Below are 14,833 nucleotides of genomic sequence, written 5' to 3'. Positions count from 1 at the left end.
GCTAAATGACTAAAATGTAAATGAGTATCTCACATTCCTATAGGACCCAACTCCAGCCTATCAAATCCATGTGACAGCAACTCCCAGAGGGAATGATGTTACTGCTTGTACACAACTGCCCTCATACCACCGCTGACAACATACAAAACAGACCTACTGATAAGATCTCTAAAACAGCTATCAAATTTCCTTGCAGGAAAATGAATAGGAGCCCTCACCCACCTAGATAAGAGGAATACCTATGTGAGAATGATGTTAATCGACTACAGCTCAGCGTTCAACACCATTGTGCCCTCCAAGCTCGTCACCAATCTTAGGACTCTGGGTCTGAACACCTCCCTCTGCAACTTCCTGACGGGCCGACCCCAGGTGGTGAAGGTAGGCAACATCACCTCCCCACGCTGACCCTCAACACAGAGGTGTGTGCTTAGTCCCCTTCTGTACTCCCTGTTCACCCACGACTGCATGGCCACACACGACTCCAACAAGTTTGCTGATGACACAACGGTGGTAGGCCTGATCACTGGCAACGATGAGTCAGCCTACAGGGAGGAGGTCAGAGACCTGGCAGTGTGATGCCAGAATAATAACCTATCCCTTAACGTCAGTAAGACCAAGGAGCTGATTGTGGAATACAGGAGGGGGGAGCACGCCCCCATCCACATCGACGGGGCTGCAGTGGAGCAGGTCAATAGCTTCCAGTTCCTCTGTCTCCAAATCACTAAAGACTTAAAATGGTCCAAACACACGCGCACAGTCGTAAAGAAGGCACTACAGTGCCTCTTCCCCCTCAGGAGGTTGAAAAGGTTTGGCATGGGTAGGGCTGTTGCGGTGACCGTATTACTGCCACACCGGCGGTCACGAGTCATGAATTCCCACATGTACATATTACCTCAACTACCTCAACTAGCCGATGTCCCCGCACATTGACTCTGCACCGGTACCCCCCTATATATAGCCTCCCTACTGTTATTTTATTTTACTTCTGCTCTTTTTTTCTCGACACTTTTTTTTTTTGTTTGTTGTTTTATTTTACTTTTTTATTAAAAAATAAATGCATTGTTGGTTAAGGGCTGTAAGTAATCATTTCACGGTAATGTCTACACCTGTTGTATTCGGCGCATGTGGCCAATAACATTTAATGTGATTTGATGAAGGCAGTCAAATTCCACGTGACCATTTAGGCTTCTCCAAGCTCTGATGCTGCTGATGGTCATTAGTAGCCTACCAAACTTGCTAACTGCCTGGTACTCAGCACTCTATTGTCCCTCTAATCACTCTGACATCAATGCAAATGTCAGACTGAGTAGGCCTAGCTTTCTATAGGCTAGGCCTACTATATTTATTTTTCAACTTTCCTAATATTAAGCACATTGCTTATTTACAACAGGTGTATAGCCTACCTGGCTGGCATGAAAATAAACCACAGGGAAAAGCGTCCTCCATTTGCTATTTAAGGGCATAGATTACATGTATTTTTTCCCGCTGCCCCTGTTTCGAGACAGGTGCATGGTAATGATCCATTCTAAATCAAAACAAATTTCACACATATATTATTTAGTATATGTAAAGACAAGATTAAATCAAGAATAGTCTGTTGGGTGACAATATTAGCCTAGCACTTGTGAATGATGCCCAGCATAAGAAACAATGCCTTTTTGTTTCTTTTTCTAATCATAGTCGCACACCTCATGTAGCCTAGCCCATAGGCCTATATGTTTTTTAAAAGGTTTGTATCACAACTAAAGTGGGCAAATAACTTCTTCAAATTAAGCACATTCATCCGCTTTACAAGGGGTGTAGAGCCTAACTGGCATACATAAGCAGCGCATAAGTTTCAAGTTTGGAGAAGATCATTTTCACCATAAAAAAGCACCTTTAAAATAAAAGCATTACATGCATAATTGCATTTGCAGTCACTTTTGATGATGGTGTTTTCCACTAATGGACATTCACGCTTATAGCCTACTACCATGTGCGCCTTATAATGTGAAGAAATAGCCTAATAGTTTATCAACATTTTAAGCTAAACGTTCTGATCTGTTGCGTCAGCCACATTGCGTAAAAACGTTTTTGGGATGCTAGTGGTTGTATTCATTTGGGATCTATCGCATTCCACAACTGTCCCAGACTATGTTTGGAATATTTATTTCTCGCACAGAATAGAATAGGTCAACCTTTGTACTATGGGGGATAGTAGATTGACATAGGCTAGTGCTTTTGCTGTTCGTTAGGCCTACTCATCTTGTTGGCTGACGAAAAGTTAATGTAGACAGTTCTTCCAATATCTTCAATATGCACCTCAGAATTGGATAAGGACGCGCGCAGTTGCGTCCCCGATGTGTCTGTCTTCACTTGTAGCCTGTGAGAAAGACCCGATCACGTGATGGAGCGCGCAGCACTCAGGGAGAAGGGCACAACGACCACTGGCCGCAAAAGGCATGGATTTCTTTAGGATGCATTACGGCCACACAAAGGGGATGCCGCCGTGAAATTCTAGGTATTATCAAGTGCTTGTCAAATTGTGAATGAGTAACTGATGTAGTGTGTACAGCCTGCGCAAAAAACAAAGCAGAGCTCATGCCTTTCAAGCAACTTTTTTCAAATCATCATTGGAGTCGCATCATGCAGCCTTACAATGTATAAAAAATCTAAACACATAGCCCAACGTTTGTAGAACAACTAAAGTTACATAACTCTAAATTAAGCATATAGGAATACCTATTTCTTTGTTAACCGCTCAACACAGAATAGCCACATGTTCGCACTCCCTCAAATCGTTTGGAGAAAATATCCTTTCTATTTTATTCAGCTTTGTTCAATTGTATTCTCCATACTATAAAATAATGCCAAGCAAATCTTGTCTGCTAAATAAACTAGTGTAGCCCACAGCCATTTGGCATTGCCAGATCAGGACCAAACATAAGGACAACTCAGAGTATGCTATTCTGTTATTCTGAAATAGACTACATTTTCTTCATATCTTGCTTCTTTAGACCTTTCTAAAGTAAATAATGGATTTATTGTGAAGGTGTAGACTACATTACATGGATTTATTAGACTTTTTTAAATGTAGATGTTCCAAAAGGTCAGTATCAGTGGCTTGTAGGCTGTGTGTGGAAGCCAGGAGATGGTAAATGTGTTTGTTACTTAACGGTCAATTACAGTGAGACCGACAGTTATTTGCTTGACAATCACTGGCTGACGAAATTTCGTGACCGCCACAGCCCTAGGCATCAAATCCTCAAAAAGTTCTACAGCTGTACTATTGAGGGCATTTTTACTGGCTGCATCACTGCCTGTTATGGCAATAGCACCACCCTCGATCGCATGGCGCTACAGAGGGTTGTGCGTACAGCCCAGTACATCACTTGGGCCAAGCTCCCTGCCATCCAGGACATCTACAGTGGGGAGAACAAGTATTTGATACACTGCCGATTTTGCAGGTTGTCCTACTTACAAAGCATGTAGAGGTCTGTAATTTTGAGACAGAAAAAATCCAGAAAATCACATTGTATGATTTTTAAGTAATTAATTTGCATTTTATTGCATGACATAAGTATTTGATCACCTACCAACCAGTAAGAATTCCGGCTCTCACAGACCTGTTCGTTTTCTTTACAAGCCCTCCTGTTCTCCACTCATTACCTGTATTAACTGCACCTGTTTGAACTCGTTACCTGTATAAAAGACACCTGTCCACACACTCAATCAAACAGACTCCAACCTCTCTACAATGGCCAAGACCAGATAGCTGTGTAATCATCAGGGATACAATTGTAGACCTGCACAAGGCTGTGATGGGCTACAGGACAATAGGCAAGCAGCTTGGTGAGAAGGAAACAACTGTTGGCGCAATTATTAGAAAATGGAAGTTCAAGATGACGGTCAATCACCCTCGGTCTGCGGCTCCATGCAAGATCTCACCTCGTGGGGCATCAATGATCATGAGGAAGGTAAGGGATAAGCCCAGAACTACACGGCAGGACCTGGTCAATGACCTGAAGAGAGCTGGGACCACAGTCTCAAAGAAAACCATTAGTAACACACTACGCCGTCATGGATTAAAATCCTGCAACGCACACAAGGTCCCCCTGCTCAAGCCAGCGTATGTCCAGGCCCGTCTGAAGTTTGCCAATGACCATCTGGATGATCCAGAGGAGGAATGGGAGAAGGTCATGTGGTCTGATGAGACAAAAATATAGCTTTTTGGTCTAAACTCCACTCGCCGTGTTTGGAGGAAGAAGAAGGATGAGTACAACCCCAAGAACACCATCCCAACCGTGAAGCATGGAGGTGGAAACATAATTCTTTGGGGATGCTTTTCTGCAAAGGGGACAGGACAACTGCACCGTATTGAGGGGAGGATGGATGGGGCCATGTATCGCGAGATCTTGGCCAACAACCTCCTTCCCTCAGTAAGAGCATTGAAGATGGGTCGTGGCTGGGTCTTCCAGCATGACAACGACCCGAAACACACAGCCAGGGCAACTAAGGAGTGGCTCCGTAAGAAGCATCTCAAGGTCCTGGAGTGGCCTAGCCAGTCTCCAGACCTGAACCCAATAGAAAATCTTTGGAGGGAGCTGAAACTCCGTATTGCCCAGCGACAGCCCCGAAACCTGAAGGATCTGGAAAAGGTCTGTATGGAGGAGTGGGCCAAAATCCCTGCTGCAGTGTGTGCAAACCTGGTCAAGACCTACAGGAAACATATTATCTCTGTAATTGCAAACCAAGGTTTCTGTACCAAATATTAAGTTCTGCTTTTCTGATGTATCAAATACTTATGTCATGCAATAAAATGCAAATTAATTACTTAAAAATCATACAATGTGATTTTCTTGATTTTTGTTTTAGATTCCGTCTCTCACAGTTGAAGTGTACCTATGATAAAAATTACAGACCTACATGCTTTGTAAGTAGGAAAACCTGCAAAATCGGCAGTGTATCAAATACTTGTTCTCCCCACTGTATATCAGGCGGTGTGGTAGGAAGGCCTGGAAAATTGTTAAAGATATAGGGGTAAGGTGGCAGTTTCCAACCAGAATCCAACCACCCAAGCCATAGACTATTCTCTCCGCTTCCACACGGCAAGAGGTACCGGTGCATCAAGTCTGACACCAACAGGCTCTTGAACAACTTCTGTCCCAAAGCCATAAGACTAATAAGTAGCTAACAAAATAGCTACACGGACTATCTGAGTTAACCCACTCACAAATAATATACACATACATTTATACTGACTCTACACACACCCACTCACATACAAGCTGCTGTTACTCTGTTTATCTTATATCCTGTTGCCTAGTCACCTTTCCCCTATACATATCTACCTCCATCACTCCAGTATTCCTGCACATTGTAAATATGGTATTGGAATTGACCCTGTATATAGTATGCTTGCTTACTTACTTATTGTGTTCTTCATATTTCTCGTGTGTTTTTTTTCTAGTATTACATTGTTTTTGTATTTTTGTATTTCGAGTTTGCAAGAAAGGCATTTCACTGTACTTGTGCATGTGACATTGAAACAAGTAACGAATACATTATGGTAAAATGAGCAGAAAAGATGGCTAATGTTAGCATTATGAGAGAACCAACAGATGGGCTTTTAAAACAGTGTGTGCTCTACCATCTCTTGATATGGTTTGTCTTTACAGAAGACTTCCTCGCCTTCGCTCCTACCACATCTCAGCTACTGTCTACAGAAGTGCAAGGCAAGACATGAGAGAGCAGGCGGGGGACCAGAGCATCCCTGCAGTGTCAGAGATAACCCCGAAAATAAACCACCAGAGCCCTCATTTAACAAAACTAGTCTACTGCTTCGAGAGCCTGGAAAGGAAAGGGCTTTCTTTGAATGGTGACATGGTAGAAAATCCTAGCCAATTGCGTCCCTGCTCTTCCTCTCTGGTGTTTTGTCTTTTCCTCCCTAACTAAGGCAAGGGGGAAGTAGGGTGTCCTGTCCTAAAACTGCCTTCCCGCCCTGCCAAGCACTGGAGAAATGGTCTACTTCCAACCACCTGGTTGACTTTGTTACAAAAGGCGATAACCTTCACTTTGTTGGACTGAGATGGATGTTGTTCTCCTCAGTGCCTGGAGCTAAAATAGGACTGTTGACAGCCATTTCTTCCAAGCAGATTTGTTGCGGTGGTACTTTAAATCTGCCACATGAAAATACCTCATTAAGCTTGACCAAGGGCACATCTCTTTTTTTAAATTAAGTTTAAGTTATGCAAAACACATTTCACCCTCTGATTATCGAGGCACGTCAACAGTGATATCCCCCGAAAGGAATAAACATTGTATCAAACCAATGGTATCCGCAGCTCTGAATGAGCTGCATTTACCAAATTTCAGTATGGTCCTCTGATATAACCCAGGTTTAAAGAGTGACTGCCCCTACAAAGCAACTTTTCGTTTTGAAAACGGCCTGTGGCATCGATATGAGTCAGAAACATTTTATTATAGTGTCAAACATTGACTACAAAGTGTTAATAGGTTAATTTGTAATAAAGTCAGTCTCGTCCAAAACTGAGATTTGCGAGATGATAGGAAAAAAATTGGATGCCATGGAATGAAGGGTACTGTAACAGTTTTCCTTGGGTTGGGTTCATTTAAATCCTGCCCACATGCCCAGAGCTGTAATCATCAATTCGCCCATGGTCAATTTGGTTTGACATTCGACATCCCTATGGGGCTAGTTAGGGACCATCAGTAAATTACACAATGTACAGTTGAAGTCGGAAGTTTACATACACCTTAGCCAAATACATTTAAACTCAATTTTTCACAATTCCTGACATTTTAATCCTAGTAAAAATTCCCTGTCTTAGGTCAGTTAGGATCACCACTTTATTTTAAGAATGTGCAATGTCAGAATAATAGTAGAGAGAAATAATGATTTATTTAAGCTTTTCTTTCTTTCATCACATTCCCAGTGGGTCAGAAGTTTACATACACTCAATTAGTATTTGGTAGCATTGCCTTTAAATTGTTTAACTTGGGTCGAACGTTTCGGGTAGCCTTCCACAAGCTTCCCACAATAAGTTGGGTGAATTTTGGCCCATTCCTCCTGACAGAGCTGGTGTAACGGAGTCAGGTTTGTAGGCCTCCTTGCGCGCACACGCTTTTTCAGTTCTGCCCACACATTTTCTATAGGATTGAGGTCAGGGCTTTGTGATGGCCACTCCAATACGTTGACTTTGTTGTCCTTAAGCCATTTTGCCACAACTTTGGAAGTATGCTTGTGGTCATTGTCCATTTGGAAGACACATTTGCGACCAAGCTTTACCTTCCTGACTGATGTCTTGAGATGTTGCTTCAATATATCCACATAATTTTCCTTCCTCAGGATGCCATTTATTTTGTGAAGTGCACAAGTCCCTCCTGCAGCAAAGCACCCCCACAGCATGATGCTGCCACCCCCATGCTTCATGGTTGTGTCACGGTCGTTGATGAACGGGTCAGACCAAGGCGCAGCGTGAAATGCATACATGTTTATTAAACTGTATAAACATACAAAACAACAAAAGGCAACGAAACGTGACGTCGGAAGGCTATACACGAACAAGATCCCACAACCCAGGCAGGAAAACTGGCTGCCTAAGTATGATCCCCAATCAGAGACAACAAGCGACAGCTGCCTCTGATTGGGAATCACACCCGGCCAAACATAGACATACAAAACCTAGATCTAAACATAGATCTACCACCACATAGAACTCAACATGCACACCCTGACCAAACTAACTAGAGTTCTGTAGGACAGGGCGTGACAGGTTGGGATGGTGTTCTTCAGCTTGCCTTTTTCCTCCAAACATAACGATGGTCATTATGGCCAAACAGTTCTATTTTTGTTTCATCAGACCAGAGGACATTTCTCCAAAAAGTATGCTGAGCGGCCTTTCAGGTTATGTCGATATAGAACTTGTTTTACTGTGGATATAGATACTTTTGTACCCGTTTCCTCCAGCATCTTCACAAGGTCCTTTGCTGTTGTTCTGGGATTGATTTGCACTTTTCGCACCAGAGTATGTTCATCTCTAGGAGACAGAACACGTCTCCTTCCTGAGCGGTATAACGGCTGCTTGGGCCCATGGTGTTTATACTTGCATACTATTGTTTGTACAGATGTACGTGGTACCTTCAGGCGTTTGGAAATTGCACCCAAGGATGAACCAGACTTGTGGATGTCTACCATTTTTTTTTTGGAGGTCTTGGCTGATTTCTTTTGATTTTCCCATGATGTCAAGCAAAGAGGCACTGTGTTTGAAGGTAGGCCTTGAAATACATCCACAGGTACACCTCCAATTGACTCAAATGATGTCAATTAGCCTATCAGAAGCTTCTAAAGCCATGGAATTTTCCAAGCTGTTTAAAAGGCACAGTCATACAGGGAATTATAAGTGAAATAATCTGTCTGTAAACAATTGTTGGAAAAATTACTTGTGTCATGCACAAAGTAGATGTCCTAACTGACTTGCCAAAACTATATTTTGTTAACAAGAAATTTGTGGAGTGGTTGAAAAACGAGTTTTAATGACTCCAACCTAAGTGCATGTTAACTTCCGACTTCAACTGTACATGGGACAATATTTTAATTGAGCATACACCTCCATAGACTGTTGTTAGTTGCTTGTGTGACAATTTTACCATTCTTGTTTACTTATACTATATATACAATACTTATTTCCCTCATTAAAATGCAAATCAATTTATAACATTCTTGACATGCGTTTTTCTGGATTTTGTTGTTGTTATTCTGTCTCTCACTGTTCAAATAAACCTACCATTAAAATTATAGACTGATCATGTCTTTGTCCGTGGGCAAACGTACAAAATCAGCAGGGGATCAAATACTTTTTTCCCTCACTGTAGCACTGGTTTGTCGCCATAGCGCTTACCTGATCTCGGAGCCTCTCAGTCTCCTCCTGATACTCAGCCAGCTGTTTCTTCCACTCCACCACACCAGTGTTAGCCTCGTGAAGTGCCGCCACTAGCTTAGCGTTGCTATCCTGCAGGGTGAACAGCTCTGCCTCCAGGTTAATCTCACATATGGACCTGTAGGAAAAACCAATCAGAAGATAAGTGCACCATGATTAGACAAATCAGGTCATAGTCAGGTTCAATGTACTGCTCACCAAGTGATATATAGAGCTAAAGGCTAGAGCTGCCGCTTTCAAGGAACGGGACACTAATCCGGATGCTTATAAGAAATTCTGCTACGCCCTCAGACGAACCATCAAACAGGCAAAGCGTCAATACAGGATTAAGATTGAATCCTACTACACCGGCTCTGACGCTCGTCGGATGTGGCAGGGCTTGTAAACTATTACGGACTACAAAGGGAAACCCAGCCACGAGCTGCCCAGTGACGCAAGCCTACCAGACGAGCTAAATGCCTTGCCTATGCCTTGCCTATGCTCGCTTCAAGGCAAGCAACACTGAAGCATGCTTGAGAGCACCAGCTGTTCCTGACGACTGTGTGATCACGCTCTCGGTAGCCGATGTGAGCAAGACCTTTAAAAACAGGTCAACATTCACAAAGCCGCGGGGCCAGACGGATTACCAGGACGTGTTCCCAAAGCATGCGCAGACCAACTGGCAGGTGTCTTCACTGACATTTTCAACCTCTCCCTGACCGAGTCTGTAATACCTACATGTTTCAAGCAGACCACCATAGTCCCTGTGCCCAAGGAAGCGAAGGTAACCTTCCTAAATGACTACCGCCCGTAGCACTCACGTCGGTATCCATAAAGTGCTTTGAAAGGCTGGTCATGGCTCACATCAACACCATCATCCCGGAAACCTTAGACCCACTCCAATTCACATACTGCCCCAACAGATCCACAGATGACGCAATCTCAATCGCACTCCACACTGCCCTTTCCCACCTGGACAAAAGGAACACCTATGTGAGAATACTGTTCATTGACTACAGCTCAGTGTTCAACACCATAGTGCCCCCAAAGCTCTAGGGCCCCTCAGGAGTGCGTGCTTAGTCCCCTCCTGTTCACCCACGACTGCGTGGCCAAACAAGACACCAACACCATCATTAAGTTTGCTGACGACACAACAGTGGTAGGCCTGATCACCGACAACAATGAGACAGCCTATAGGGAGGAGGTCAGAGACCTGGCAGAGTGGTGCCAGGACAACAACCTCTCCCTCAATGTGAGTAAGACAAAGGAGCTGATCGTGGACCACAGGAAAAGGAGGGCTGAACTGGCCCCCATTACCCTTGACGGGGCTGTAGTGGAGCGGGTCGAGAGTTTCAAGTTCCTTGGTGTCCACCTCACCAACAAACTATCATGGTCCAAACACACCAAGACAGTCATGAAGAGGGCACAACAAAACATTTCCCCCCTCAGGAGACTGAAAAGATTTGGCATGGGTCCCCAGATCCTCAAAAAGTTATACAGCTTGTTATGCACTCCTCTCGGAAGAGGGAACGCAACACCCTGCTACAACTCAACTCTCCGTGCCGTGAAAGAGGTATGGGACTGTAGGTGTGAGTAAGGATGACAAAAGGCAGAGAATACCGTTAACAGGGAATGTATTCCTTCGCACGGTAAGTTTGGGGAAAAGGGGCTGGACGGAACCAAAGCAAAGAAAGTAAATATCAAAGCCCCCTCTCCTACCTTACCTGCCTACCCACTACTTACTTAACTAGCACCACCTGGTGCACTAACCAAAATACAAGGGATGGTCCGCCCAGGTCTGTCCTAGTGTGCATAGACAGTTAACTTCTACGGGTAATGTATGCCCGCGGGCCTCTTGCCTAAGCACTCCCTAGGTGCCTTCCCCATCCCCCCTTGGGAACAAATGAAACAAAATAGCACAAACTGGTTCACAACAAAACCTGAGAAAAAAAACTAACTCAGGACATTAAAGAAACTCTCTGAGCAACAAACTAACACAAAACATTACAATTGGTTCTCACAGCAACAACTACACAGTACATACCAAATGTTTTAGCAACAACCAACATGCTATAACTCTCAGCCATTCTGGTTCTGGTTGCGTCTACCTCCAACTTAAAAGGTTTGTCAAAGTTGGGGGCGGCAAGCACTGGGGCACTACAAAGTAGCGCTTTAGCGGACTCAAAAGCATAGTTACAGTCCTGGGACCACATAAATGGTACCTTAGGACTAAGCAGAGATGTAAGGGGAGCTACTACCGTCGAGAAATTCTTACAGAATGCACGATAGTACCCTACCATCCCCAGGAATCTGCGCAACTGGCGGCGAGTCGTGGGAGCAGGATAAGCAACAATTGCTTCCACTTTGCCAGTTACTGGGCGCACTTGACCTCGTCCCACTTGTTTCCCTAAGTAAGTCACAGTAGCCTTCCCAAACTCACACTTGGCCAAATTGAGGGTTAAAGAAGCATTCTCCTTAGTTTTAGCTTCCTCAATGGACATTACCGAAGTAAAACACTTGCGAAGACTTGTGTCTCTCTTTTGACATTTAATCACCTTCTCAGGGGTGACAGACAAAAGAATGTCATGTAATTGGGGCGCGATTTCACTTTCCCCTGCCTTAGTCCGCAATGCAGAAGGAATACTCGGTGCATTGTCTTCTACCTCAACCTTCTCAAAAATGGAACTAGCCAAATCCACCACATCTCCTAGCTTGCGAGATTGTGCCCTCGTTAACACACAAGCTGGAAAAACATGTGGAAATGCTTGAACCAGCTTATCATCTGCAATTCTGATTTCTGGGTTGTCTACTACCTCTAACACAGGAGGGACGTTACCACCAGCAATATCATTCCCTAGTAACAATGTAACTCCTTTTACTGGCAGTGTAGACACTACACCAACACGGAAACATCCTGATACCAAGTCTGACACTAAGTGGACCCAGTGTAATGGTACAGGTACTGTTGTTGTCTCGATCCCTTTTAATATGACATGCAAGCCACAATACGTTTCAGGAGACCAGGGTAAAGCATCAGTAAACATTACTGACTGCGCCGCCCCGGTGTCTCGTAAGATTTGAATGGGCTTTTGATCAGCTTGTTCTCCAGTTAAGGAAACACAACCGGCAAATATAAACGGAGCATAGACAGGATCCGGTTTCTCAAATGCTGAATCAATAACTCGGTCCAACGGACGAGCCAAAGACTTGACTAAACCCATACTTTTCATTTTTGGGAAGGTGACAGGGACTGTTTTGGTTTCTTTTTCAAAACCGGGCAGTCCACAATCACATTACCCTTTTGGTGACAGCAAAAACATTCACGGTTTTCATGAAAAGGCTTAGGGTTGTCAGAGGAAAAGCGACCTGAACGAGGCACTGATGATGTAATCGTTCAGTCTTCAAAACGAGGCGCACCAAAGACAGTCTTGTGTGTCAAAGCGTACTCATCTGCTAACACTGCTGCCTGGGCCAATGTCACCACTTTCTGTTCATTTAAATGAACTACAATTCTATCAGGGAGGTTGCTTTTAAAATCCTCTAACAGCATCAACTCCCGAATATCAGCAAAGGTGTTAGCTTTGCTGGCTGAACACCAGCGATTAAACAGAGACTTTGTCCCTTGCAAACTCAACAAAAGTACGGTGAGATGTTTCTTTGTGGTTCCTGAAGCGCTGTCTATAAGCTTCAGGCACCAACTCATAAGCCCGCAACACGGTAGTTTTAACTGTATCATACTGTAAACTGTCTTCCAGGGAGAGAGCAGCTACTACTTCCTGGGCTTTCCCAGACAATTTACATTGTAACAGGAGCGGCCAAACCTCGGGTGGCCAATGTAGTGCAGCGGCCACACGCTCAAAAGCAAAGAAATAGGAATCAACTTCCGACTCTCGGAATGGAGGGACTAACGCTATATTTTTACTTACATCAAAGTGGGCTTGATGATAAGCAGTTTGTGGAGTCGCACTGAAGCCAGCGTCTAGCTCCAGTTGTCCGATTCTCACCTCCTTTTCCTTTTCAATTTCAATTTTCTTAATTTCAAGTTCAAACCGCATCTGTCTCTCTTTATCTTTTTGCTCCATTTCTAACCGGGCCGGCCTCACCTTTAGCCTAGCGGTCCCGCTTGAACGACCTGAAGCAGAAGATAAAGGATTGAATCGGGGAAATGTAAAGGGGGTACGAGCAACCCCTTCCTCCGTCCTGTCCTCCGACTTGGCATCAGAAGGTCTACCCGTCTCCTCTCCTGAAGCCTCCCGCTCCTTATCTTGAAATGAGAGAATTCGCTCTCTCACTAAACCCTCCCTGACTAGCACCAAAAGCTCCGCCTTTAGGGCTTTCTCAGGGATAACAATTCCATAATGGTTAGCAATAGCGAAAATATCTATTTTCCGAAACCTCACCAAACTATCAACAGAGGGCGCTTCAATGAACTTGGAGATGGCTGAGGCAGCCATCTTGTATACAGCAGCCTCCTGAATGCATACAAACTAAACAAGTCACCCAAACTCATAACCCACCATCACACCTCAATCACAACTCAGAGAGCTCAGTGCAGCAGGGTCTGGTGGGTTTAATGAAATCCCGGACGAGCCCCCATTTATGTTACGCACTCCTCTCGGAAGAGGGAACGTAACACAGCTGCACCATTGAGAGCAACCTGATCCTGCAACCGGTTGCATCACTGCCTGCTATGGCAACTGCTCGGCATCAGACCGTAAGGCGCTACAGAGGGTAGTGCGTACGGCCCAGTACATCACTGGGGCCAAGCTTCCTTCCATCCAGGACCTACAGTGAGGGAAAAAAGTATTTGATCCCCTGCTGATTTTTTACGTTTGCCCACTGACAAAGAAATGATCAGTCTATAATTTTAATGGTAGGTTTATTTGAACAGTGAGAGACAGAATAACAACAAAACAATCCAGAAAAACGCATGTCAAAAATGTTATAAATTGATTTGCATTTTAATGAGGGAAGTAAGTATTTGACCCCCTCTCAATCAGAAAGATTTCTGGCTCCCAGGTGTGTCTTATACAGGTAACGAGCTGAGATTAGGAGCACACTCTTAAAGGGAGTGCTCCTAATCTCAGCTTGTTACCAGTATAAAAGATACTTGTCCACAGAAGCAATCAATCAATCAGATCAAAGAGCTCTCCAAGGATGTCAGGGACAAGATTGTAGACCTACACAAGGCTGGAATGGGCTACAAGACCATCGCCAAGCAGATTGGTGAGAAGGTGACAACAGTTGGTGCGATTATTCTCAAATGGAAGAAACACAAAATAATTGTCAGTCTCCCTAGGCCTGGGGCTCCACGCAAGATCTCACTCTGTGGAGTTGCAATGATCATGAGAATGGTGAGAAATCAGCCCAGAACTACACGGGAGGATCTTGTCAATGATCTCAAGGCAGCTGGGACCATAGTCACCAAGAAAACAATTGGTAACACACTACGCTGTGAAGGACTGAAATCCTGCAGCGCCCTAAAGGTCCCCCTGCTCAAGAAAGCACATATACAGGCCCGTCTGAAGTTTGCCAATGAACATCTGAATGATTCAGAGGAGAACTGGGTGAAAGTGTTGTGGTCAGATGAGACCAAAATCGAGCTCTTTGGCATCAACTCAACTCGCCGTGTTTGGAGGATATCTGAATGATTCAGAGGAGAACTGGGTGAAAGTGTTGTGGTCAGATGAGACCAAAATCGAGCTCTTTGGCATCAACTCAACTCGCCGTGTTTGGAGGAGGAGGTATGCTGCCTCTGACCCTAAGAACACCATCCCCACCGTCAAACATGGAGGTGGAAACATTATGCTTTGGGGGTGTTTTTCTGCTAAGGGGACAGGAGAACTTCACTGCATCAAAGGGACGATGGACGTGGCCATGTACCGTCAAATCTTGGGTGAGAACCTCCTTCCCTC

The 14,833-nt window shown here is 44.4% G+C and overlaps 1 protein-coding gene across 1 annotated transcript in view; it reads right to left on the bottom strand.

Moving 5' to 3' along the window:
- LOC123491987 (homer protein homolog 3-like) overlaps positions 1–14,833 on the bottom strand; it is a 50,489-nt gene that overhangs the window by 5,958 nt on the left and 29,698 nt on the right. The window contains exon 7 of the mRNA XM_045223590.1: positions 8,901–9,057. Coding sequence (XP_045079525.1) covers positions 8,901–9,057 — 157 coding nt within the window. The remainder of the gene's footprint in view (positions 1–8,900; positions 9,058–14,833) is intronic.

The sequence above is a fragment of the Coregonus clupeaformis genome, chromosome 11 (genome assembly GCF_020615455.1).
Source record: "Coregonus clupeaformis isolate EN_2021a chromosome 11, ASM2061545v1, whole genome shotgun sequence".
NCBI classification, from domain to species: Eukaryota; Metazoa; Chordata; class Actinopteri; order Salmoniformes; family Salmonidae; genus Coregonus; species Coregonus clupeaformis.
Note: the sequence above shows the minus strand (reverse complement) of the source record. Positions and strands in the feature narration are given on the sequence as shown.